At 40.5% G+C, this 27,600-nt stretch overlaps 2 protein-coding genes across 4 annotated transcripts in view; both read left to right on the top strand.

Moving 5' to 3' along the window:
• Positions 1 to 46: 46 nt before the first annotated feature.
• LOC119721923 lies at positions 47 to 11,340 on the top strand. The gene is made up of 5 exons (XM_038191880.1): positions 47 to 188; positions 3,760 to 3,957; positions 5,315 to 5,466; positions 8,140 to 8,406; positions 9,408 to 11,340. The coding sequence occupies exons 1-5, from the start codon at positions 69 to 71 to the stop codon at positions 11,041 to 11,043; spliced, it is 2,373 nt and encodes a 790-aa protein (XP_038047808.1). The 5' UTR covers positions 47 to 68; the 3' UTR covers positions 11,044 to 11,340.
• A 5,288-nt stretch (positions 11,341 to 16,628) lies between these two features.
• LOC119721922 (protein kinase C delta type-like) overlaps positions 16,629 to 27,600 on the top strand; it is a 66,822-nt gene continuing 55,850 nt past the window's right edge. The window contains exons 1-2 of one of the 3 annotated variants that reach the window (XM_038191878.1): positions 16,629 to 16,766; positions 18,073 to 18,150. The gene's annotated coding sequence lies outside the window, so the exon portion shown is untranslated. Of the gene's footprint in view, positions 16,825 to 18,072; positions 18,151 to 27,600 lie in introns of all 3 variants that reach the window. The other 2 variants (XM_038191876.1, XM_038191877.1) reach the window with 2 other exon arrangements.

Raw genomic sequence — 27,600 nt, 5'->3', positions numbered from 1 at the left:
CGATAGAGGCTGTGTTAATTTCCGTTTTAGTCAGGTTCGATTCCAGGGCTCTGAATTTTTTAACGAAAATGGAAGAAATATCCAAAGGCAAAGACACCGGTGAAGTTACGGAACTTCCGGAGGTTGACATAAAGTGGTGTGAATTTTGCCCATCCAGTAGACAGGAAGGAACCCTTCAGACCCTCAAGGTAATTAATGTCATCGTGGTTTTACCATGTTCACTGGATGATGGATCAAAAATCATTGACATTGCACTAGCATGACTAGCCCAGGTTGGACGACGTCTTCATTGCATTACCATAGGGTGTTTGGTTAAGAATTCCCCCATAGACCCATAGCCCTAAACATGCATTAAATATTCAGAGCAGATATTGTAGTTGAGAATGACGTTGGATTTGTTCAAATCGCTGTTGTGGTTTTAGAGATATTGAAGATTTAGTGAACTGAATGCCAAGTGGCAAGACCAGTTTTGGGCATGTTTTGGGCATGTTCATGATGTTGGGACACCTCAGAAGAATCTGATTTTCTTCTGACTGTGTTTTTCTTTATTTTCTACACGGTCATAGCTTTATACACACCATATGGGGAAAGGGTTAGGGATAACAAAATTAACTAGATTTATGTTTGTCATGTTTGTGGACAAACACAGGACTGTTTCTGTAACTTTTTTGTTACTGTATCATGTGACATGTAATTTAGTTTCAAGTATACAGTTGTAAGTTGCATCTAGAAAGTCAATAAGTATAACTCTTTAGTTGATAGTTCGTGTAGTGTTTATTAGTCATCAACCAATGACAACAGCGGCTGCAAAGTAAAGGAAAAGATTACATTATGAATCATAGTTCTATATGCCACCCAAGTCTTTGGGAATAACAAAGGCTAACAATTCTAGGAAGAAAAGATTCCAAATGTAACAGACATAACTAAGTAACCTAAAGAAAAGCACAGATTGCAAAGGCGTGAACATGAACAATTAGCAAAGATCGAAACAAGAATAAACATTGGTTATAGGAAGAAAACTGTAGCTGTAACTTTGGCTATATAAAAAAAAAGGTCAGAGTATATGGGTGTCCTATAGTTCATCCCGAAGCCTGGCAGGCGGTCGTGACAAGCGAGTGGATCGGCGAGGGGCAGTCGAGGAGCGGTCCAGGGGTGGCAGATCCACGGTCGGGGCCAGGTGTTCCTTCAGACCAGGAGTATTGTGTGGCAGGAGGCCGCGGAGTGCACGGGGAACGGAGCCTGGGTGGGACCGGCTATTGGGTGGACGCGTGGTGGCCACGGTGGGTGTCACAGGTGAGGTGGGAGTCGGTTCCAAGCCATCCGGGGTTGGAGGATGGTTGGTGCGGGTTGGCTGGGAGACGGCTGGAAGCATCGCAGGTGGTGTGGCCGAGGCGCCCTGCGGTAACCAGTTGTTGGCCTGCACCAGAGGGGTTGCTTTTGGGTGCTGGCTAGCTGCATGCGACCCCGGCAGCGGAGTTGTTGGGCCGGGTGCCATCAGGAGGGGCGCACGTGGAACGACAGGCAAGTACTTCCGCAAGAATCGCCTGTTGCGTAGGGTGACTCGACCAGATCCATCAACCCTCACAACATACTGGTCGAATTGCCTCACCTCCACCACAACCCCGGTCTTGTCCCACTTGGTCGGGTGCGGTCCGGTCTGGTTCTGGATACGCACGCAGTCGCTGACAATCAGTGGCGTGAGGGGACGGGTGTGCTCTGAGAGACGCTCTGCAGCGCGCATGTGCCGGTTACGCAGTGCCTCCTCGCGGGATGTGAGTGTCTCCGGCCATGTGCTGTGTGGGTGGTACTTCCCAGGGTGGATGGGTATGAAGTCACGGATGGGACGCCGGAAGACGCACATAGCACGTGAGATGTGCGTTGTTGAACAGTTCAGACTTGTTGCTGAGATTGAGAAAGTGTTTTGCTCGTTGTAAAGTTGTATTGTCTTGAATTTTTGAGTTACGGATTTGTCATTTAGAAATGGCCGAAGCATCTCCAACTGCCAGTATCTTCTCTGAATTCAACGAGTACCTCACGAATGATCAGGACGTTAGGGAAGAGATTCGCGTTGCGGTGCGTGTGATGGAGCAGACGGCCAGAGAAGTCACGACCACGCTGGAGGGCATACACCAGGACTCAAAGAGGCCGCTGTTGTCATCAATAAGTATAACTCTTTAGTTGATAGTTCATGTAGTGTATATTAGTCATCAACCAATGACAACAGCGGCTGCAAAGTAAACAATGGTAAAGGAAAAGATTACATTATGAATCATAGTTCTATAGAAAGCATGTGTAATTCTGTTAATAAAAATGGTGGCATATACAATTGTAAATATGTGATTACATTTTAATTGGGCTTTGAATTATGACGTCACATATCACGTGATGATGTCATGATGATGTCATGATGGCGTCATATCAATTTTCATCTATTATATAACAACTTGCCGCTAGAACGCGGATGGTTCGCTTCCGTACGTTAGCCCCACTGGTGAGCCTGTGGTATTGCTGCGCTGTATCTCTGGCTACACGATAGGTTCTGCCCACAACTGAGGAGTTTCGCAAAAAATTACGCAAGTTTTTTTTAGATATGGTTGTATTCTATGATGTCTCAGCTGTTCGGAAAGATCCCCATATCTGGCCATCACTTACTAATTTTTCCCTTCAGTGACGTGACCTATAGTATCAGCCATCAGAAAGTGATAATAAATAATAGGCCTATGTGAGTATTTCTTAAAAGTCAAATTTAGCAGGGCAAATATTGAAGTATTTGCTGAGAAAACACTCCGAAAGTTTCAGACCAGTCTCATACATTGTACATGTCATACGGTTTGTGCACAGGGTGACAAGTAATGGCCAGAGTTACTCTTTCCTAGAGTTAGAACACCTCCATTTTTTAGCTACAGTGACAGTGTAGTGCCATTCAAATTTTTTTTTTTTTTTCAGTTGACTTTATTCCGACATGTCCGAGTAAGTAACTTGTTCTTGGACCCTAACATTACAAATCGCCTTTTTTAAGATTGGGGCATGGTCTGGCAATAGAAGGGTTCAAGTTGATTATTAGAGATGGCCTCGGTTATATCATTTATCAACCCAACCCTTTGCCAACAAAACATCAGATTTCACCCTCAAAACGGCCACCGAATTACTAAATATTAAGCCTACTGAGATACAAGTAGAGATCAATGATTAGGAGGTACTAAGGTTTTAGTACTAAGGCCCAAAAAAAGTATAGTTCTGCTTCCGGTTTCCCTACCTACCCTATTCTGACAGCCCCTACCCTAATTTTTTTTTATTGGAAAATGAGAAACAAACACCCAAAACCATCATTTTATACCTTTTAGCCTTGACTATACGCAGACGCCTCCATATGATCGTACACAAAAGAAATTGGCAAAAAAAAACAATTCCCTACCTACCTACCCTAATTTCGAATGCCATGTAATCGGAAGCAGAATTGTTATTTTTTGGGGGGGCCTAAGGTACTAAGGTTTACTTACGATCTAGATGAAAAGTGAAATTAAGCATTTATTGGCGAAGGCTTTGTTGCGAATACTACGCAGGTGCCATTTTAAAAATCACGTGACCAGCCCACCGGGTCATCAGTTGCCTGACGAAGTCTGATGGTTTCGGACGCAACGTTGCAAATTGCAAATGGTACACTTGTAAGTTCCAGCATAAGATTGATTTGATATCTCACTTCAGTTTGCAATAATATTCCATCCACACTCCAACTTTTTTCAACATGGTCTTATGCAGGAGACTTTGCCTCAAGGGTACCAGTACATTTGCTGTCAGCAGGAGACCACCAAAAACATCCCCCGTGTGGATTTCCGAGTGAACGTCAAGGACGAACATCTGGCCAAAGAGTGGCTGGTCAAGTACCAGGAGACAACACTGGCGACATGGCGAACGGCAAGGACGTATCCCAACCGTGGCAGTAGGACGTTGTGTCGTGTAAGTTAAAGGGAATATACATGTACAACATGTGCAAACATCGAAAAATAAAACTACCAAGTTTTTAAGAAATACCTTACTAGGATGTTGGTAAATGAGGGTCTAAAGCATCCTGTAAAATTATGGCACCTGGTGTGAAGTCATTTTCAAGAAAATGGTATTTTTGTATACATTTCCAACGGTGGTCGGCCGACCACCGTTGGAAAAACCTAACTATCATTTCAACTACTGCTCCAAATTTGCCATTTTTTTCAGTCCAAACTTTGTTTGGTATTTGTTTACATGTTCATGAACGGATGCAGGCCAGCTAGACTGGTTTTCCTACCTTACAATTTTCTGGCAACTATAAATTGATCCATTTCATCCTTAGTGGAGTCAGGGAAACAGACTACTTGAACAATTTTGTTTTTCTTGGTTTTCCAGCATTTTCGAACATAAAACTTCAAACATGTCAGTGTAACAATATTTTATATATTATACTAACCCCTCAAATACTCCATTTCTGAAAATTACAGCAAAAGCCAATGATGTACATTCCCTTTAATGTACCTGTAGAGTTTGCATGTAGAGGGCTTGCACAGACCTGTCTCACATTGGCCAGGTCTTTTTTCCTTTGTGATCATAAGATGGCATAGGTAACTTGTGCCTATTATAAAGCTCTCGCCTCTCACCGCTCATCACTGTGGCCCTGGTTTGAATCCTTTCCGCGGACCATACATGCGGTATGTGAGTAGAGTTGTGCGTTGGTTCTCTCCTGTGCCACGACGTTTTTTTCTCCAGGCCCTCTGGTTTTCTTCCCTCTGGAAAAATCAAACACTTTCGATCTCTGGCCGTGCTCCATGGTCATATGGGTCGTATGGCTTGCTGCCAGAGGTGCCTTTACATGCAAGCAGCCCGACCACGTTGTAGCCACGTCCTTCGCAAGTCATCTTCTCAGCTGCGAGTAAGGATGATTAGCCTCCCAAATTATTAAAGATATGGAGTAAAAAGAATAGATCAGTAGTGCATGCATACGCGCCCATTCACTGTGCGATGACATTTTTGTGGTCTCTCGTGGATGCGCAAAACATTAACGTAAAGTAATACAGCTTTCCTTCAGCACACGATTTAGCTCAACGCACATTGTGCACGTAAATGGTGTTGCATTCGTAACGTCACGTTTGGTGCGCATTTTTTGTATCTTTACTCCAGCACGTGACCCTCCATTATAAATGGGCTTGTTGCAGATTATTTTGAAATCATGATTCCTTAATTGTGATTCCCAAAGTGAATTGCAGAAACAACAGCACCAATGCATTTGCGAAGGCTGAAAATCTGAAGTTAAATATGGAATTCTATTTATTTTGTAAAAATGCAGCTGGAAAAGAGATGTCAGCACATGACCTGTCCACGATCCAAATCAGCGGACCAGCGAAAAGGCTCCAAGAATACCAACTGCCCAGCGGTGCTCACTGCCATTGTCAGGAGAACAGAGTTCAAGCGGCATAACGGCAAAGACAGAACATGCAGGTACGTGTATTGTGGCATCTAGTTTGAAATGAAGGCCTGCATTTCATCAAACTCTTCGTAACTTACGATGTATCGCAGCGATGCGACGCGTCGTATCTCCTACGATGCGTCGCAGCTGCGACGCGTCCTGCGATCCATTTCACGAAACACGTCGTAGGTGTATTTATAACACAACTCGGTGAATGTTTTTTTTGTATCATGTCAGCGTACAGTAAATAGTCGTCTGATATTCAACAAAGAGTCGTTGGATCTCAACTCGGCGAAATTTGTAAAACGTGAAACAAAATGGCGGCCGTGCGATGCAATTTTGAAGGAAAACAAGCTCTCATTGGACTGTATAGCTACTTTGAAATTTCAACTCTAATATTCCGGTCTAATTCATAATTACATGTAGTCAATGAATTTTTCTTTTTACAACTTTACACACATTGCCTCGGTATTATAATCTCGTTTATGTAATGTTTATGGAATAAAACTGGCTTAGAAAATGACTCTTCTTATTTTGCGATGACCACTAGACACGTCGTAACTTGCGACGTGTTTTAAGCCGTTGTCAAGGAAGTTACGACGCGTTGAACACATTGCAACTTTCGTGAAGTGGATGATACGACGCGTCGCGAGTTGCGACGTGTTACACGTCGTAACTCGAGTTGCGACGCATCGCAGCGCTTCGTGAAATCGGGTGCTGATAATGCATATATTATTTGCTGCGCTCGGGGAAGTGCTAAAGTTAAACGTACATTACCGATACTTTTTCAATGCCCAACTCATTCATAACTTGCCCAACATTTTTAACCCTAATCTTCCCAACTCCTTCAAAATCCATCCCCCTGTGTCAATTATTTTGGGGATTTTGGTAGGCAAGCCATGAGCAACTACATGTAAGTCCATCAAAATCCGCCTATACAGGGTGGATAATAAAAAACGAAACCGAGATTTTTTTGCTAATTGGAACAGAAGTAGGGCTCATGTGAATCAACGGGAGATATGTCCTCTGTTAGGGTTGAATCTCCTCTTTAAAATGACACCCTGATCGTGTCCTTACATTCACGGTCGACTGAGCAGTGACCAATTTTACGCAAGGGTCTATTTAGAGGCTTGCGCCACTTTTCAATTGTGGTGTCATTTGTCACAGAGTGAAGGGCTATGGTTGCCAATCAAGGCAGGTGGGGAAAAAAGTGATTTCACCATGAAAAGTGGCGCAAGCCTCTAAGGCCCCCCCCCCCCCCCCAAAAGTCTCTGATTTCTGGTATGCAGCTTCCCCAAAAAGTGGTGCGGCGACGCACCACTTTTTTTTTTTTACCTGATTTTTTTGCTTCAAATGTTGGCTGATGACTGCAAATGGTGCCCGACTAAACTTAGTGCAAATATATGGGAGTCCAGAGAGGCCACATAAAGCTTATTCTCGACCATGACCCAATCTAAAAACACGTTAAAATTGTGCAGCAGCAGGATTCCAGTCAAACCAGTGAGTTTGGCGGTTTTGAGACATCATCTTTCATTGAAATTTTTTTTTTTTTTTCATTTTGCTGACGCGCATGGCTACGGCGACGCGCGTGCATACCAGAAACCGGAGACTTTTTGGGGGGCCTAAATAGACCCTTGCATAAAATGGGTCACTGCTCAGTCCAATTAGCAATAATATCTCGGTTTTGGGTTTTTTTTTATCCACCCAGTAGTAGTGGTGGTCTTGTGGTGGATTTCAGCAGATTTGGTCCTAAAGCATTATAAGTGAAGCAGGGTCAGTGATGGATTTTGGCGGGCTTGATCCAATACTCCAATACATTAAAGGGCCCCAGGGAGAACAGTTCATTGACAACTGATGGGGCTACCTGGTAGAATAACACAACCTATTTGGCACGAAGGGGCACTAATTCCTGAAATCCCTGAAAATTTCATGTTTTGGATTATTTACTTCTCCTATTTTAAACATCTGGTTGAAAGGAAACCAACCGAATGTCTTACCATTCCTGATAAAAGACGGAAAAATAAACCTGGTTGTTTACATCGGACGCGACAGAGTACGCATACGTTTTTCCTGTCGTTTTTAGTCAATATGCAATACACAATGCACAAATGTGGTTTCTTACATGTCCGCAAAAGGCGAACACTTCACGGATGGAATCACAACAAGCATAAACAGCCAGATTTTTGGGGTTGCAGAAGTGGACCCCGAAATTCGTTCTCGCACAAATAATACAAGAACAACACAAAAAACGCCCTTGTTTTGAAGGATAGTTGCATGGATGTTTATCCTACTTTTAAATGTTCTTTCCGATTAACATCATTTCGTTCAAAGCGCGTTTTGTAGCCCAATTGGGCGTATTCAAGGACATAGTGTCCTTTAAACCATAACCATTCTCATGTGAAACCTTAGGCCAAAAAAAATAATAGTTCTGCTTCCGGTTTCCCTACCTACCCTACTCTGACAGCCCCTACCCTAATTTTTTTATGGGAAAAATGAGAAAAAAAACACCAAAATCATCAATTTCTACCTTTTACCCTTGACTACACGCAGACGCCTCCATATGATTGTATACAAAAAAAATGGCAAAATAAAAAAAATCCCTACCTACCTACCCTTTTTTTGAATGCCATGTAATCGGAAGCAGAACTATTTTTTTTTTGGCCTTGCTATTATTTCTCTTTTGTCCATTTTTCTGCTGCCCCCAGATCTGAAGATCACCATCTCCCCCAGTGGCCCATGACGGTAGTCCTGAGGCATGACCACAACCACCCGTTGAAGGCCGCCGATGTTCTCCGGCACCGAGATGTATCTAAGCATGTACGCAAGAAGCTCATCAAGCTCTTCCTGGCAGGCCACTCGCCCACCAGTGCCCTGAACATGCATCAGTATGACCTGCAGATGGAGCATGGAGACAATTACGTCTTTCTGAGTGGAGACAGACATCACAATCCTGATCTCAACTTCACCTGGAGGTACGAGACATTTTTTTCCTCTATAATGCAAAGGTAGAGTATCTCATTTGCAGCTATCCAAAAAGTAACTGACAACATTATTGTTGAAAAGCATACTTGGCTTAAAGGTAGTAATGGCACTAAACTTCCTGTGAAATTATACGTTCTGGCATGCTGTCATTTTGAAGAAAACAATAAAAGAAGGCAATATCCAAAGATGCGTCTAAAGACGCATTTTTGGAATTTTCAGTTGGTAGTTCGTTTTTCATTTGGCGAAGCTATGAATGGGTGCAGGCGACGTTCACACGACGCACATGCGTGCCCGGTTGCTATAATTCGTCAGTTCAGTGCGTGACATCGCGAAGCTGCAATCAGCTGAATGAGAACGTGTCCCGGATGCTGATAACGGGGGCAATTCAAAACATGACTCGGCAACTTTTGAATTGAAATTGAGATCCTAGAATAGTGTTTTCTCGGAATGTACATCATTCACTGAGCTAAAACTTCATCAGTTTACATGTAATTAAGCACCCTTCTTTAGATTTTGAGAACTTTTGTTGCTTCAAACGAAAAAAAAATCGTAAATGATAAATGATATACTCTAACTTTAATACCAAGAGACTTATAGGAATTAAAAATGTCACCATGCAAAAATGACAATAACGCTGAAAATAACAACACATGGGGAAGACATCGTAATGAAGACCTTTCCTTGCACTCACTGGGCTAGATGTACAGCTGCGCTTTGAAATGAAAAACATCACTGATCTCTGTAGTAACCTCCAGAGTATTATTTATCTTGCACACACTGGAACTTTACTTTAGATACAGTTTAATGAATGGCATTCTGAAACCGGTAGTGGGTTCTCTCATTGCTGGTCAAACACAGCATTATCCAAAAAAATTGAAAAGAGATGATGAGAATTCAAAGCTCTGAACCATCAGAAGGCCACTAATTCATGTATACATGTAAATGAGTTGTTTGAAATTTACACTTGTTGTATTTTTCCCCTTCAAAATAGGCTCTACAATCAAACTTTTGTGAAGGAAAAAAGCAACCGAGCGAGGCTGAAGTACGTGCCTGAGTCAAGGGAGGTCACTGAAGAGACACTGGGCAAAAATAAGGACAAGAAGTCATTCACTGTCAGCTCCAACCCAGAGATGGTGAAGATGATGAAGGAGAAGATTGACAAGTACAATCTGGAGAATGGAGACTGTGTCCGGATGAAAGTAGAGGGGAATCAGCTGGTGATGGCTATCATCACTCCACTGATGAAGCGCACACACGCCCTGGTGAGGTATGCTGGGGAGATGGTCTTCATGGATGCCTCGGGCAACATGAGTCGGCACAACACTCACGTGTACATGATGATGACACCCAGCTTTGCCGGCGGCCTGCCCCTGGGTGCCTTCATCACCACAGGCGACTCAAAGCCCCTTGTCCACTCAGCCATCCAGCTCGGCCAAGAGATCCTGGGAGACACTGCCTTCTACGGACGAGGCATGGCAGGTCCTGAAGTCTTCTTCACGGATGACTTGGACGCCGAGAGGTCTGCCCTGGGTGCCGTTTATCCCCGGTCCACTCTCATTCTGTGCATCTATCAAGTCCTGCAGGCCTTTTGGAGGCACCTGTTTGACCCCAAGGTTAAGAACCAGAGAGGTGATGGGCCCTACCTCTTCCAGTTGATGAAGTCCATGCTGTATGCATCCTCAGATACGGAGCTGGAAGCTGCCTATCAGAGTATTCTCCACGATGAAATTGCGGACAAGTACTCATCAGTGAAATCTATGTATCTCAGGATGTATGAGAGAAGAACAGAGTGGGCACTGTGCTACCGGAATAATTTGCCCCTGTGTGGCAACAACACAAGTAACTTTTGCGAATCAGCCATGAGGATCCTGAAGGACAAGATCTTTCATCGAGCCAAGACGTACAACATTGTCCAGCTGGTGGATTTCCTCCTGACCAGGATGGACCAGTACTACCAGAAACGTCTCCTGGATGTTGGCCACAACAGGCTGAATGAGGCCTTAGGGTCCCGGTATGTCTCGAGTGGGGGTACTGCTGCGTGTACCCACAAAGAACAGATCATCAGGGAGTCTGCAATGATATTCCTCATCCCCAACGAGAAATCCACAGAGCAACCTTACAGAGTGGACATGACTGTCGGGCTTTGCACCTGCCGTGTGGGAAGCACAGGAGGACCTTGCTGCCACCAGAAGGCAGTCCTGACAGGATTCTACATCCCCTCCTGGAACTTCATCAGTGTGAATGACGAAGCCACGAGCAAGCTCCTCTTCGAGATTGCAGGAAGCGTAGAGGAGGAGGAGAGTACTCCATCGCGAAAGCGTCCCAGGGAGGACGACATCTCTGAAACAGATGACTTTGATCAAGCTCCTTCAGAGTTCGACGATACTCCGCTGGAAGCAAGAAAGCTTGGCACAGGAGCTAAACAGAGGAAAATCAAAGCAGTATCTCCAAAGGTTAACCAGAAAAAGGTGCTGGCAGATTTGGATGCCTTTGTCACCAGGATCAAATCTGGGTACCTGAAGAACCCTTGCGTGTACAAGGATGCGTTAGAGGACTTTGTCCACCAGACAAAGAAGTTAAAAACAGATGCTGAGTTGGTTTGTGCCTTATATACTTTTGGAGACTAGACTCATATGGTATCGTAGGACAGAACACCTACATGAATGTGTACATATTCTTTGTCAGTTTGTCACTTTTCCGAGGTCATTCTAAGGCAAAATGTGGAAGACGTGTATATATGTAAATCACAATTCAGAAATGTATGACTTTGCCACAATTCAAAATGAATTTTTGCGCAACCATTGAGCCAATGCAGAACACAAACGTTTCAACATAAAATATTTTTTATTTTTGGGATGCATGTAAATTTAGTTTATGAATTTCCTTTTTCCATAATTCTTTTTCGTTCTCTTTTGTTGCTTCAATAGTCAAAAAATAAATAAATAAACTGCCCTGCTAACAGAAATTAAAGCAATGGAATAAAGTTAATTAAGGGAATAAAAACGTGGTTGTGGCCGGTTTTAAACAAGTACAATGTATGTTTAAAGCCGGCTCATGGGCCTGGACGCGTTAATGCCTTTGCCGATTTTATGCATACTTTTTTAATACCAGCTAACCATGGTTTTATTCCCTTAATTAAATTTATTCCATTGCTTTAATTTCTAAATAATGAAAGGTTTGCGGAAACACCATGTGCGAATAATTTCTTAACTAAGAGAATGGTTCTGAAAAGAACCAGAGGTATAAACTCGACGTTCCGGTCAGTATGCTCTGACCGTCTTCAGGAGATCTTTAATTTCTGTTCGCAGGGCAGTAAAGTTCAGGCAATGAATGACTTTCCGATTTCCGATTTTGTTCAACAAAATGTTTTACCTCGTGTTTTGTGGAACACCCCTCCAGCTATTTTAATTGTTTTTCCCATTCGCATATTGACCCACGCGTTCCACTTGCTGCTCTATATTATGGCGTAATGTTTGTTGTAGAGTGCATTAGGACTATTAGCCCTTACCCTACTTGACCCTCCAATGCATGCCAATATGTGCCTCAAGAAAATCTCCTATGTTTTTTGCATGGCCCTCCAATATCTGCCATGTCATTTCAAGGGTAACTGGACAGGCACTCCAATACATGCCACAGAGAACAATGAGAGTCCTCTGATAACAAAGTGAGTGCCCCCAGCTGGTCAGTATCAGGCACCCTCCAGGGCCTCCAACTCCTGCCATTTCGAGCCTTCACTGTTAAGACTTGTTATCTGCCAAAAAACTGCAGCTGGAGGGCATTGGCATAACCAACTGACATGCAGTAAACTACCCTCAGAGAGTAAGGGTTAGTATACGCACTTGCCCAGTATGGCGCATGTGAGGTTTCAACCAATGAAAGGACCATGGACCAGACTTCCAAATTTAAGGTGACATCGAAAAAGCGTTTCAAACTGGCTGTGCAATGTTTTATCAGCTGTTTCAACATACCCACGTGTCGGGATTTTGACCAATAGGAATGGCTAAACTAGCTGTCTTGGGTATTTATAAATGGACATTCATAAATACCTGACAGTTTACGCATTCCTATTGGTCGAGAGCCTGTCACGTGGCCGGTCTTAAACGGATGATAAAGACATGGCTAGCTGGTCTTAAACACTTTTCCAGTGTCACAATAAAATGTGGACTCCTAAAAATCCAGTGCCTCTTATCGTTTCATTGGTTGAACGTTCACAATCCTCACGTAGGCATGCGCAACACTACCAGGGAGTCAGAATTTTAAAGTTCTAAATTCAAAACGCAACGCGCCAGGTGCGCTCTGCGCGACATCGCGCAGAACATGATACGCGCGCGTCAATCTCCATAAAAGGGTTGTTTACATCTTACTCGCCAGCTGAACACTCCATTATTTTGCAAGAGGGATGTTTCAAAAAGCATAAAGTGAATTTGTTGAACAAAATCGGGATGTTTTGAACGAATTATATGATTTTTTCTTACCGAAAAGGTATTTATGAATGGGAATAAATATGTGCCCCGTCCGTATTTATCACTCTGTTTAAGACCACTTAGAGTCTGGGTGCTGATAATTACCCTTGCCTCCGGCTCGGGTAATTATCAGCACCCAGACTCTAAGTGGTCTTAAACAGAGTGATAAAAACCTCCGAAGCACACATTTATTCCCTTATTAATACCAGTCTGCTCGGATGAATAATTCGTGATTAAACAGATCCTGATGTTTTGAGCAAAATTTAAAAAACAAAATTGAAAGTGAGACTTGGCACGCATTATGTGAGGCGTTCTGGCAAAAATGACACGGAATTTGGCACAGGCCATAGTGAAAAAAAATGCCAAAAACTGAATAGTTATTAAATTTTTCTGATTTTCAGATTTAGTGATATTTGTAAGCTTTGGCGTGTCTACTGCACATGTTTTCAAGAAATAGTATACAAATCGCAGAATAAAAGCATACATGTATAAGGAGAAACAAACTGGCATCTTTCAATTTCACAGCAAAGGCCTTTTTCTCAGTATTTTATGTTTTTGACATGTTGATAAATGCGTACTTTAAACAGCCATAACTTGTCAATGAAATATCCGATTGAAGTGCAACAAACAGTATTGTGAGGAGAATTGTATTCCCATTCCCAATACCCACAAACCCACGACCTTTGCCCAGTTCTGTCTCATTTTGCCAGAACGCCTTACGAATAGTCTGGCACCATCCCATTCAACAGTTAACAATTTATAAAATACATTAAGGGCACATGATCAAAAATGGCTTCCTCCAGAATAAGGTCTATTCGCTCTTTTCACACTCCGCCATTGGGCGTGCAGAGCCTCGATTTTGCAACTTTAAAAATAGCCGGTACAGTGATCTGAACCCCGACACGGGAATCACTGAACCGGCTATATCTATTGTGTAAAGTTGCCAGATCAAGGCTCTGCATGCCCATGGTGGAAGTGTGAAAAGAGTGAATTGTAGGTCTGCATGTAAGGCCAAAAAAAAAAATAAGTCGGTCTCTGGTCAGCGCGCGCGTCGATTTTAATCATGCGCGTCGATCTTTTTTTTTTCCAAAATGTTCCGCGGTAGCTCCAACAGCGCCCTCTATTTCCGCACCTCCTCCATTTGTTTTACCAAAGTAAAGAGCACCAAAGAATGGGAAATTGCACCAAGGCAAATGATCGAAAGCACCAAGGCAAATTATGGAGGACACCAATGTACATGAGGACACCAAAAAAGCAAAATAGTACCCACCTTGTCTGTACAATCCAAGCTTGAAGAAAAAAAAAAATCAAAAAAAAAAAAAAAAAGCCGCATCACCGCGTCAATTCCGGAACTTTGGTCTGACCAGAGACCGAATGTTTTTTTTTTTGGCCTAATGTATAACATTTTTTTTATTGTTGCCTTTTCGCATGGTTGTGAATAAATTTGAAATGTTTCTGTCGCGAGAAGTTGATAAAATGTGATTATCTTGTTTGTTGTTGTTTTTTTTTTAAAGTATTATCACTCGGGTACTTTTTCCACTACTCCCGCTCAAAATCTGCATTGAAAGATGGCCTACCAGTACCACCCCCACTACTTTGAGCGCAAATCCAGTAATATTGAACAATGGAGTAATCTCAATGGTATGCAGCTGAATATCAAGAAAACCAAGGTCATGCACATATCCAGATCCCGGAAACCAGCAGTTCTTCCAAGTTACATTCTTCACGGACAATCGCTCAATGTTACACCTACATTCAAATATCTTGGGGTAATCATCAACGATTCACTGAACTGGAACGATCACGTCGATGCCACTGTCTCAAAGGCCAATAAGACATTAGGCTTTATCTGGCATATTGCGGGTGGTGCTTCGACCAAGGCCTTGACATCCCTCTATCGTTCACATGTTTTGCCCGTACTGGAATACGGGTTGCCAGCTTGGTCCCCATACACAGCATCCAATGCAGCCAAACTTGAGAGAGTGCAGAGAAGGGCAAGTAGAATGTGCCTCAAACAGCCCAAAGGTGCAATGTCATATGAAGACAGATTGCATGCTTTGAATTGGATGACTCTAGATACACGTAGACAGAAGCACATAGTTTCCTTCACAGTTAAAGTCCTGTTTAACTTAGTTGACTGCCAATCAGTGAAGGCCAACACAGTAGTGAACACTCGTCACCAGGATTGTCTCACATTTAGTCACCACTATGCTAGAACTCAAACCCTGAAAAACACACCTAGTCATGTCTTCCCCCGAATCTGGAGTAGTTTGCCATCGCATGTAAGGGACTCTCTATTAATTGATTCATTCACACTGTTTAACACCCGATTATCCGCCCATTATTATGAGTGTTAAAACCTTGAGCTGGAAATAGGCCCCCCCCCCAAGTGTTTAACTCTTTTGATCTACTTTAATCTTTTTAAAGTAATTTCATGTGTATATTTTTCCACTGTAAACTGCCATCATTCTTTTATTTCATTGTTATTTTATTTTATATTATTTTCCTCTTTTGTGGTTAAGTTTGTTTATTTATTCATTTATTTATGTCTGAAATAATGTTGGTTTTCAGGCCTATTTTTCCGGTTGCTTATCATTTATTATTACTTGTATTTATTTTGTTATTGATACTTTTGTTGTTGCTTTTCTTGTTCATTGGATGGATATTTTTTTGACGTAGTTTTTCTCGCATGTCAACTGTATTTTTTACTTTTCTCTATCAGGTTTTTATTGCTTATTATTATTATTTATTTTTATTTCATTGTAAATTATTTTGTTTACTGTATCAATCTTTCGTTCTGTGTTTTTATGTTGTTGTGTGGTTGTCTTGTCTTGTCTTGTTTGTTTGTTTGTTTTTTGTTTTGTTTCGTCTTGTCTTGTTTTGTTTCGTTTTGTCATGTCTTGTCTTGTCTCTTTGTCTTGTCTCGACTTGTTTTGTTACATTTTGTTTAGTCTTATCCTGTCTTGTTTTGTTTCTTAGTTTGTTGGGGTGTTTGTTAGTTTTGTTTTGGCTTGTTTGTCTGTTTTTCCCCAGTCTTGTATAATCTGCAGTTGTTAGGTTTTTATGCCAGCTATTCTTGCCTTGAGAAAACTGTTGTAACTGTAATCTTTTAAATCTATTTATCTTTTTAAGTATTATTTTTAAGGCGGTCTTATTTTTCATTGAATTTTATACCTAATTTTTAATATATTTTGTATGTTACATGTACCATTCAAGTTAGGATTGACAGGCTTTCGAGTCACAGTGTTTTATTATACTTTTGTCAATCCTGGCCAGCTTGGATTGGATTGTTTTTGTTTAGTTTTGTTTACTTTTGTGAATTGCTTGTTGTACCTTGTAATTTGGCCGAATAAATAATAATAATAATAATAATAATATTGAACAGCGCCCTCTATATAAAAATTAACTTTTGCAGCGTGAACAACATTAAAAAAAAGTTTCAAGGCTCAGAAAAAGTGATGTAAAAAAGCGTAACAATGCTGACATTCCCCTTTTTTAACTTTGGATTGCGAAAACAAATGAAAATTTGAAGATTTTCAGGACTTCTTTCCAAAAGGAGCAAGGACCAATTTTGGTGTAAACTTTGGGGGGGGGGGGGGGGGGGGGAGTTTGGGTATGCATGCCTGCATATTGGCCCGGGAAATTTGGTCCTGGTACCCGGACTATATGAGTGGCACAGTCCATTGCGTTAACGCGGAAGTTAGATTTTGGGGTCGGGTGCCTGCCCCTATCACCGCACGCAGACCACCTGTTTAACGCGTACTTGTACGTCGTTTTCCGCATTGGATGTGTGCATGGTTCACAATATATGCATTGCGCACATTCAAGCCTACTGAGTCATTTCCGCATCAGATACTCCGGACTGGCGGTGCGCTTGGTGTGTCCGGGTGAGTTTGATATCGATTCTTGGAGCAAGAAAAAAGGTGGGTTTCGTCTAGATCTAAGGTAGATGAGGTGAAAGATGTTGTCATTATCATTTGAAGGAAACATTGAAGAAGATGTCACATTGTTTGAAAGCTTTTTGTGTCTGCTTTCGAAAATAATTCTCGGTGATTTGTATGAAGGCCTAGATCATATACATACCGGTGCTGCAGCGCAGTGCAACAGTCTGCAATGCTGTGCAGGTGATCGAGGGTTTTTACTCCACAGAAATACAGGCAACAACGATCAGGCGCCTGCAGCGACACCAAAACATAGTTTTTATCGCTCTGAAATACCTGTTGCTTATTCCTCCATCACTGTAAGTTAACAGCTTGAACCACGCTACATTAGTTCTAAGTTATAATTTCTGTTTGGTTAAAAATCCAACTTGACCATTTTAATTGCCCCCTTTCATGCCTTTTAATGTTTTTGGAGGCTGGGGTATAACTTTGTAGAGTAGGCCTAGGCCTACATCATTTGTAATTTGTGCATGTTCGTGATTGTGGCCCCATAAATGTGGCCAATTTACTGGACTAAAGGCCACACTTGGAACATGTACCTGAAAATGTAGAACTTTGTCAAGTTTTTATTTTCACAGTTGGATTGGAGGTAGGAAAAATTTCCAAGTTTGTTTGCACACGTTACGTTTGCATATATCTAAATTCCAACACATGTCTGAAAAAGGGGGGACTAATTTTCTTTCGCTATGAGGGTGAGTATGCTTCTAACGCGTAAATAAACTACAAATAAAGTCAAAACATGAAAATCCAAATTTGACAAGCATGACAAGGTTCTACATTTTGCAGTACATGTTCCAAGTGTGGCCTTTATTTACGGAGGTAGTCCAGTAAATTGGCCACATTTATGGGCCTAGGTTAGTGAATGCTGTATTGTTTTTCCAGGAAAACAATATTTTAGGATCTCCATTTTAAATGAAAAGTTGCTGAGTCATGTTTGGAATTGCACCTGAATTCAATGGTCGGGACACGTTCTCAATTCAAAACATGATTCAGCAACTTTTGATTTGAAATTTAGATCCTAGAATTTTGTTTTTCTCAAAATATATAGCTGAAGCTGAGCTGAAACTTAGTTGTTCAGCACCCTTCTTTAGATTTTGAGCACTTTTGTTGCTTCAAACGAATGCACAAATTACAAATGATGGACAGTACCTTTAAAGATCCATTATCTTATTCCCACAAATTTAATCGCTTTTCTTTTCAACAGGATATCACGGGATATCACAGTAATTGATTGTTTTGTTTTTGTTTACAGCCTGACAAGAGTGTGGACCTACACACACTTGCATTGAAGTTTGGTACATTGTGCATACTACAACAGAAAATCGTATTTGTAAGTATGTGTTTAATTTTTTGGTGGTGGTATCAAAATTTGTTCATTCATATTTTGTAAATAGATTATCAATATATATTGAATTTTTATTTGCTTTTTTTTTAAAACAAAATTGTAGCTACAAAAACGTATGTAGGGCTGCATGTACGTAGTAAGGGTTACGGCTCCTTTGGACACAATTTTGTATCGGCAAAAGTGTCGAGAGAATGGAAGAATCAGTCTTGAAAAATCTGCCATTTTGGAAAAAAAAAAATGCCCGTCTCGTTCATATTAAAAAAAAAAAAAAAAAAAAAAATTTTTGGAAAGATTCCCACTCAACACCCTGTGTACAAACCCTATGAGATTGGACTGAAAAATTCTAAGTGTTTTCTAAGAAAATGCTTGTATTTTCTCACTGTTCAAATTGACTTTGATGACATGAAATTGCCATCTGGGGGCTTGTTAGTCAATACAGAGGAAATTTAGTGAACTTCGTATATGGAAATATTTCCTTTTTTTTTAATCAGCCTAACATTTGTTGGCAGGATATTAGGCCAAGTAAAAAAAAACACCGGTTGTTCAGGTTTTTGGTCTCAAAAAGACGAGGATGAAGGCCTTCTTATTATTTTTTTAATTGAAAAATAGGCCTATAGGCTAAAACAGCCAAACAGAATCTGTAAAAGGAGGAGGCCCTTTTTATTGGATAGTTTACATGTAATTCTAGGCGCCGGATTTCACTCTACATGTACCTTATTATTTTCAGTTTGGAGGCAAAATTAAGTACCATGTGTACATACTTCAGAAACTGAAGAAAAAAAAAACTACGCCTCATTGAACCTGAAGAGAAACTGGGATTGTTTTTTTTCATGTGGCCGAATGGCAGTGGAATATGTGCGCCCTGTATTCTGTTCAACACGCACAGCGTGAAGAGATCAGCACGCGAACCAGACGAGACAAATGACACGTCACGTACTGACGTACTGACGTCACACGTCAGTACTCTATGAACAAGTTTTGTGCTAGTGTGAACAAGTTTTGCTTGACAATCCAATACTTTTTTTTCCGGCTCTGAACTTGCTTTTTTCATTGTGTCTATTGAACAGTGAACATAAAGTACGCTGTATACTAGGCTTTCAACATCAGTTTCCTTGTCAAATGCTCCAGACTCAATCATTGCGGAAATAAGTGCAGATGTCTGCATTGGCACGTGGAGGTGAACATGCATTTTCTAATACTTCCTGCTATAAAAATGTTTACATGGACAGTACATGTACCTGTGTACAATGTACATACATATATACATTTAATTTATACCAAGCATGAAAAATACATGTTGTAGTATGTGCAGTTACATACAGTGTACAACCATGTACAGTTTTTAGGGGTACGTGATAGCCAGATACATACATGTATGTCACGAAGTGTACAAAGTACATAGTGAATGCCTGGTTGATAAATTCAGTTCATTTTATTTGATGGACATCAATGTAAAACTCTAAACTTTGTTAACCCCCTCCCCAAAGGAAATTCTTGTTCTTACAGTATGTATTATATTACTGTACATGCACCGTACATCTACCGGTATACGTAATGCCCACATGACATAAATGTACATAGTTAAAGTGCATGTACCGTAACTTGAAATGTTCAAGGCCAATCCTCAGTTTCCTTTTTATAGCTCCATCATGTCCATGGCTCAACAAGTGGTCCCCATGCCACACTTGGGGGGAGGGGGGGGGGGGGGGGGTGATGATTGTACATAAACATCACTGGAAATGAGTCCATTGATCCTAATGCTGGCTGTAATGGTTTTCACAATCCACCTGCCTTCTAGTCTTTCCCACGGTGGGTGTGAAGTGAAACACGCCATGGGCTTGAGCTGCTTATTGGTTGGTTGGTGGGTTGGTGAGTGGACCGATTTTTGCAAGCACTGATGCGCATGTTTCTAATTTGCATATTGCATATTAGATCACGCCCAATTCGGTTTTTTTTTTTTCTGTACTCTCGAGCTACCGGTACGGCCCAGGTGCACGTACAGTGCCGTATAAGCCGTCTTCACACATCCGGCCGCCATGGGTAATGTACCACTTGGTAGGCCTACTGGTTTCCTTTTTGTACTTTGCGCAAATTGTGCATTTAATGTACACATCTTAGCATGCACAGTGTACCATACTTTTGTACTCTATGCGTACAAATTTGCACCTTGTGTCATACGTACATGTACATTACATCTTTTCCTAATTTTGTTTCTATTACAAATATCTAAATACATTGTAAGCAATACGCTTTAGGGCATAATTCTTGCTTTTACATGTAGTAAGGTTTTTGGAGGTACCGGTACATGGCCCGGTAGTGTTAATTTACGTGTATACATTAAAACTTACTCATTTAGTTTTGTCACATGTTCTAAATTTTGCATCTGCTGATTGATACCCCAGTATTGCACACGTTATCCGTTCAATTTTGCTAACTCTTACTGTTTTGTAATTGTATAGTAGGCTACATGTACATGTACATGTTTACGTGTAAATACAGGTCTACACATACCGTACAAAACCCTTTGGTTCACATGAGTTTTGTTCTAAAATAATGTTATTTTTTTGTGAATAAAAAAGTCTTGCACAGCTAATTATTTAATTTATTTTTAACAATATTAACACGTTGCATGGGAAATTGTTGGTGACACATTTTGTAAATTGCCTGATAAACATTCGTGACTCACATCCCGGGTTATTTTTCAGGACATTCTGTGCGTCCTTGCCCGAGCTTTTTGATCAAAGTTCAACTTCACATGCACCCGATACAGGTGAACTGTATTCTAAAGGGTCGGTTTGCATGATCACTGCAGCAAAGATTTGTCCAGAACGTTACTCAATTTTCAACTGATTCTTTTTCAGCAGCTACATTGCTATACAGTACATCATTAAATAAACACCAAATTTGGTTTGTACCCAATATGTAATTTCTTTGCGCTGTGCTCAATGTTTAAAGTTCAGTGTTTTTAATTTCACATTTTACAATAATCCTCCTACTGTTTAAACAGTTGCAGACAGTTAAAAAGTCCATCCATTTCTCTTGCCATGCTTTTTACATAGGACAGTCACAAACAGTTAAATCATATTTTAAGCAAGCACTCTGAGTCTAGTCAAATCTAGTCGACAGACAAAAGCAGGAAACTTGTGGCACATCAATCGCCTACATGTCATGCATGTACACATGTACAGTACCGGTACATGTAAAGTCAGAGCACAGATCAAGTACATGTACATGTACATCAGAGCACAGGCATTACATAAACAGTCACAGCCAGTCAATCCTGCTTTATGCAGGCTGGAAGCTTTCCTGTTGAAAACAGTCACTTGATTGATTTTGACTGAAAGGACAACTTTGTTCAGAACGTATGTTTGCATCTACGAGGGTTTACAGACATGCACTCATGGCCAAGTTTGTGAATTCCTATTCTGATTCTTCATGTAAAAGTGACATACATGTTCACGTACCCAAGTACAGGGAAAATTGTACGTTAATGAATGCAGGGGTTTTCCTTAACTTTTTCCTTTACTGGCCGGCCGGGCCAGTAAACCAGAGTTTTCACTGGCCCGCAACCTTTTTCACTAGCCCACATGTTTTATAATAGTAACTTTCAATCAAATCACCATAAGCATTTTTGATAACATTTTTGATAATAAATTATGCAATATGAATACAATCGGCAATTATCTTAATCATGTACATAATAGTGCATGTAGTTCCTTTTTAAGTGATGTCAATGTTTCTTTAATCGTCCATGCTTTAACATAGAGCAAGGCCTTAATTAACAGGAATCAAATGGGGGGAGAAGTTATAATCAAAATTTATGCAGTGTGCTTCGTTCCGAACTTAAGGCTTTAGGTGTTCTATTTCCGACATGTTTTGATAAAACACGAACTAAAAAAGCGTTATCTTGAGGAACAAGAAAACATTGCACACAGTCGTGGTATTAATGGGAGTTTACCAAGTTAGTAACTGACCTGTTTTAACTTGTTTGAAAATGAGTGAGAAGGCCAGTATTTTCAAAAAAACATCTCTCGCGCGCGCCATGCATTTCTAGCGAAGAATGGTGCAATCAGCGTGCCTAGCCAAGAAGCGCTGCGGGCGGGCGACCCACGAACTTACGCTGGTCACGTCAATCCATAACGTTTTCCGGAGCACGGTCCACTTTACATTCACTAGTCTTTACATTCAAAATAGGCCCCTCGAATCTCATATTGTCCTCATCTTTTCGGTACATTTGTTTGATAGTGTTCAAGAAATCATCCCAAGAATCCGTTCGGGCACAAGTTTTGGCAGTGAAACTGTCATGAAAGTTTTCTCCTCACCACGTTGTATGATACGAATACGATGTTAACGTACGTACGTACGTCCGTACCGTGTGGACTGAGTGCAGACGAAGTAAATCACGTGCGCTGCATGTGTGCACAATGTGTAATGGCAAATACACGTTGATTCGCCTCATGTTCGTCGTTGGGATTTAATGCACAGCGCACTGCGAATATACATGGAGTGATACGAATTCGAACTACCGATGTTTTTATTTCGGTCGGCGTGGCAAAAGGATATATGTGTTGTATCACCCTTAACTTTTCATTTTGATTGATTGAAAAATACTGTAGGGAAAACTTAGTTATTTTATTTTTTTTTAACAGTTTTCTGACTCGCCCGTCAGACTACTGAGAGGAGGGTTTTGACTCGCCCGCCGCTGTTTTCACTCGCATTTGGCGAGCGGGCGACCGCTAAGGAAAATCCCTGATGAATGAGTTTGACTGTGCATAAATCAACCGTGAAAACAAATCTTAAAGTGCAAGTTTTATGGCACACATGTTCCCATGGAGAATGTCAAAAAATAATGCACTCCTTTAAATTCTACTTTCTTGGCAAAATGTGCAAGTGTTGTATTGCCATGATTTTAATTAATGCATTGTAAATTTATGTTCTGTAGCAAGTTATGACAGCTTTTTGCAGTTTATTGCATTCTTTTGAATTTTAAAAGGAAACTCACTAATTAATACAATCGTTGTAAAAATACTGCAGTGCAGTTCCAAAGTGCATTCAATTAAAAAATATGGGTTCAATATTTGTTACCCTTTTTCACTGCATGCAAACATGCTTACGCACGGTACATACCGGTACACGTGTATAAAACAGGTCTCTGCAAAATGTGTGCACTTTCCTTTGTGCATTACCAGAACTGCCCCCAAAAAAGCAATATATCACTAATTCCACTGTCCCGTTCCATTTCCTTCTCATATTTCAGAACATATTGATTCAACAAACATGGCTGGCCCTAGGGGAGAAAAAATAGTCGCTTTCAATCAGGATGCAATAAATACACCCTCCCTGGTAGTGTGATGTGGCAAAAAGGAATACAATTACATGTAGAAAGAAAAAGTGGAGCAGTTTTACCAGGCCCAGTCCGACAACTTCATACATAATTGCATAGCTGTCAAATTTTTTTTTGAATAATGCATTATTTTGCTTGCATACATAGGCCCCTACATGTACAGTTTTAATACCATCTAGTGCATAATTGTTCTGCTCAGCTTTAATGTAGCTACCGGTAATTTGCATTTTGAACATTTTTGAACAAAGTAAAGGATAAATTCATTACATACACGCGCATTGTTCCTGCTGTCACCTTCCGATAGCACATGATCAGTTACGGTACATGAACCACAGGCTGGGAAAAGAATATTTTGGTAAAAGTTGTTTTAGTACGTACATGTACATGTACATGTACATGTATACACGTACCGGTACATGTGTGATTCTTTCAATTTCAATGAAAGATTTCCCGTGAAGAATTTTTGAGAGAAAAAAAAAAGTCTGTCTTTTTGTCAGCTAAAATGAGCACTGCTATTTAATAATTTATTCAGCATTTCATACTCGCCCCAGGGGTCGTAATTGTGGATGAAGATCATACTTCTGGTAGGTTACCATGACAACTGTCTGCATTGACACAGTTCGCAGCTTCTTGCCCTGAAGAGATTGCAGTTGAGCAACGAGCGAATTTTCAGACAAGATTAATGCATCTGATCCCATGTTTTTTGTTCATGAAAGTGCAAGTTTCTGACATTTGAAGCTATACATTTTGGATTGTATGAACTTTGAGTGTTGTGAGAGTGGGCTACCGGTACATGTAGGCCTAATTGGGCAATTCCACACTTATGGGCCCAAAAGTGTGACATTTGAGAAGACCTTTAAGTTTTGATGATAAAAGTGCGATCTTGGTCTCTCAATTTTTGCTGAAATTTTAGATAAAGTCACAAAGTAAGCATAAAGTTTAATGATCCCCTAATGTTGACATATTTAAGAAGGTGTACCCTGGAGGTATGCTTATCAGTCAAAACCTAGAAAACTCAGATTGAGTGTGAAGAATTATTTGATATTTTATATTCAGGATTTATACGTACGAACAGACTGGACATTTGTCACAAAATGTCTGTCCCTGTTAGTACGTAACCCTAATCACATCATAAATTTGAAGCCAGTGTGAAAACTGTTACATTTTCGCTTGATAACAGTGTAAAATGGCTTAATAATGTCACTGGAAGTGCCTATTAGAGACTGAATTTGTTTTTCTCTGATAGACAGCATTCACTGAGCTGAAACTTCATCAGGTTAGTTGTTCAGCACCCTTCTTTAGATTTTGAGCACTTTTGTTGCTTCAAACGAAAAAGAATGCACAAATGACAAACTTTTAATTCGCATATATGTAGTTAAGACCCTCTGTGGTAAACACCAAAAATTTACTACTGTAACCTAGAAAAATGACAAACTATGGCATGTATGGGGGAACTCGCACTAAAACTAAAAAGATACAACTAAACTTAACTCAGGATCTTTGAAGATAAAAGTTGCGAGGAACTGAATAATAGAGACAAGAGACAAACGTCTAGATTTCAAAGAAAAAAGATCCAAAATAATTTATATGCAAAGGAACGATAGTGTCAACATAGACCATTATTTTTGGTAAAAAAGTAGTAAAACTGGACACAAAACTTACAAAACCTGTTTTAAAAACAATTATATTCAATCAGTATTTTGTGTTTAATAGAATACCGGTACATGCAGTACTTTCATCATTTTTAAATTGGAACATTTTATTAAAACTCTTTTTAAACGAATATAAAAAAATTAAAGCTGAATGACATTACGAACGAATAGTTGTTTTACTTTTTTGGTATTGAAAAGAAGTATCTGAAACTCATTCAACAATTTTATACAAGTTGCTGTCGTAAAGTGTTTATTCAGTGAAAGTTACAATTTTTATAGCTTAGGCCAAAAAAAAAAGTGTCCGGTTTCTGGTATGGAGCTTGCCCAAATAGTGGTGTTGCGACGCGGCTTTTTTTTTTTTACCTGTTATTTTTGCTTCAAATGTCGGCTGATGACTGCAAATGGTGCTCGACTAAACTTAGTGCAAATATTATGGGAGACCAGAGAGGCCACATAAAGCTTATTCTCCATCATAACCCCATCTAAAAACGCGTTAAAATTGTGCAGCAGCAGGATTCCAGTCAAACCAGTGAGTTTTGCGGTTTTGAGACATCATCTTTCATTGAACAAAAAACTTTTCATTTTGCCGACGCGCATGGCTACGGCGACGCACGCGCATACCAGAAACCGGAGACTTTTTTGGGGGGCCTTATTGGATATGTTTGTTTTTGTCAATAAAACGATAGTCCTGAAACAACCTTGTGGACAGAGAAAATGATACAGTCATAATTGTGCACAGAATGAGCCGCACTGTCCTTTTCCAGTCTAGGCCCGTACATATATGCTTTTCAATCTTCCAATACGGCAATTGTACATTGCAATTGAAATTGCATTGAGGTTGACTTGTTTCTCGTTCCCTCCGTCAGCGAAAAAACACACACACACGCACACACAGAGAAAACTTGGCTCTCTCATCACACTGATTGAACAGCCACTCAGCCAGTAACCCAAAGACATCCCCGGCCAATTGCTCCAATGTTGGGCCTCCAGTTTCCACCGAGCGCAGTGTAATGTAAAACCCATCATGCGGTTAGGTACGTTGACACACTAGAACGTGTTTTCATCAGATCCTATGAATAGATTTTTTCCAATTTGACTGCAAAGTGAGTCGACACTCAAGGAGGTTTTTTTTCTTTTTTTCTTTTTTTCCCCCTACATTGTAATTCCCCCCCCCCCTCTTCTTTTTATCCCTCCCCGATTTGAGAAGGAATGCGTGTGAGCTCAAACGGCAAAGGCAAGCCATTTTTTTTTGGGGGGGGGGGGTGATTTGAAGGAACTCAAGAAGGGAAGAGAAGATAGAGAGAGATCAGTTATTTCAGAAGAGGAGACTGTTATTGTTTGCCGTTTCGTGTTGGACTAGAGATGCGATCAGCCCTTCCTATTTGGTGACGGACGATGGTTTAGAGTTTCGTTTATTCCCTGCGAGTAAAAAAGAAACGCTTTCTCTTCTGTAACAAAGCAAGTAAGTTTTGGGTTTCAAAGCAATTTTCTACGTGTATGTTCTCCGTGTTTGGAATCCGTGCAGTAAGATACCGTACACTGTACATACATTTTTTTGTACACGTTTATGTGTTGAATTGTTGGCTATTGTTTACCATGAAAATATTAGTATTTAAAATTGAGATTGCGTACACATGTCCAGGGTACATAATGTACCGGTACATGTACATGTACATGTATGTATGAACTGGTACCGGTATATTGTATGTTTGTGGGTGGGTTTCATTGTGTCTGAGAAAGTATTTTTTGTCAGTTTTGAAGAAAAAATTACGGGGTTGACCTGGTTTGTACTTTGTCATTGATTGCTGCTTCATCATACAAACATGTACATGTACATGCACAAAATGCATGTGTGTAAAGAGCATCATTTTTCACAGAAACAAATTCTAACAAAGTCTGTTAATTTCCTAGTACATGGACATGAAAGTGAAATTTGACAAAACTGATTAAAAAAAAGGTTGCAACGTTTTCCAATGATGCACTGCGGCATTCTGCATGGTGGGTTCTAAAGCAGGATTTGTGCTGCAAATTCAAAAAAATTGAAGTTTTGTCTCTTGACTTGTGCATTGTAATCATGCACGGTACATGTACCGGTATACACGCCTAGGTTTCGAGTATTCAAATCACGTTCACATCTGTCTACATGTAACTAGTGGATTGCGTATCAAAAAGATAATCACATTCGCTGTCTGTTACTCATACCCTAGGCAGTCCTGGGCACAGGGCATGCCAAAATCTCTTTTTCTTCTTTTTTCTTTCCCCCGTGAGCACGGTAAAGGATCCAAATCATTACAAATTTATTGCTTTTTTTCTCTGTCTCCTAATGGAACATGTTGCTATGGTGACTCTAAGCCCCGGCAAACTGGCTATTGATTTTGTGGAAAATGTCACGTCAAAAATTTTGATTTGATCGTGTTTACCATGGCGTTATTGAGTGTT

The sequence above is a fragment of the Patiria miniata genome, unplaced genomic scaffold (genome assembly GCF_015706575.1).
Source record: "Patiria miniata isolate m_02_andy unplaced genomic scaffold, ASM1570657v1 HiC_scaffold_14, whole genome shotgun sequence".
Classification (NCBI taxonomy): domain Eukaryota; kingdom Metazoa; phylum Echinodermata; class Asteroidea; order Valvatida; family Asterinidae; genus Patiria; species Patiria miniata.
Note: the sequence above shows the minus strand (reverse complement) of the source record. Positions and strands in the feature narration are given on the sequence as shown.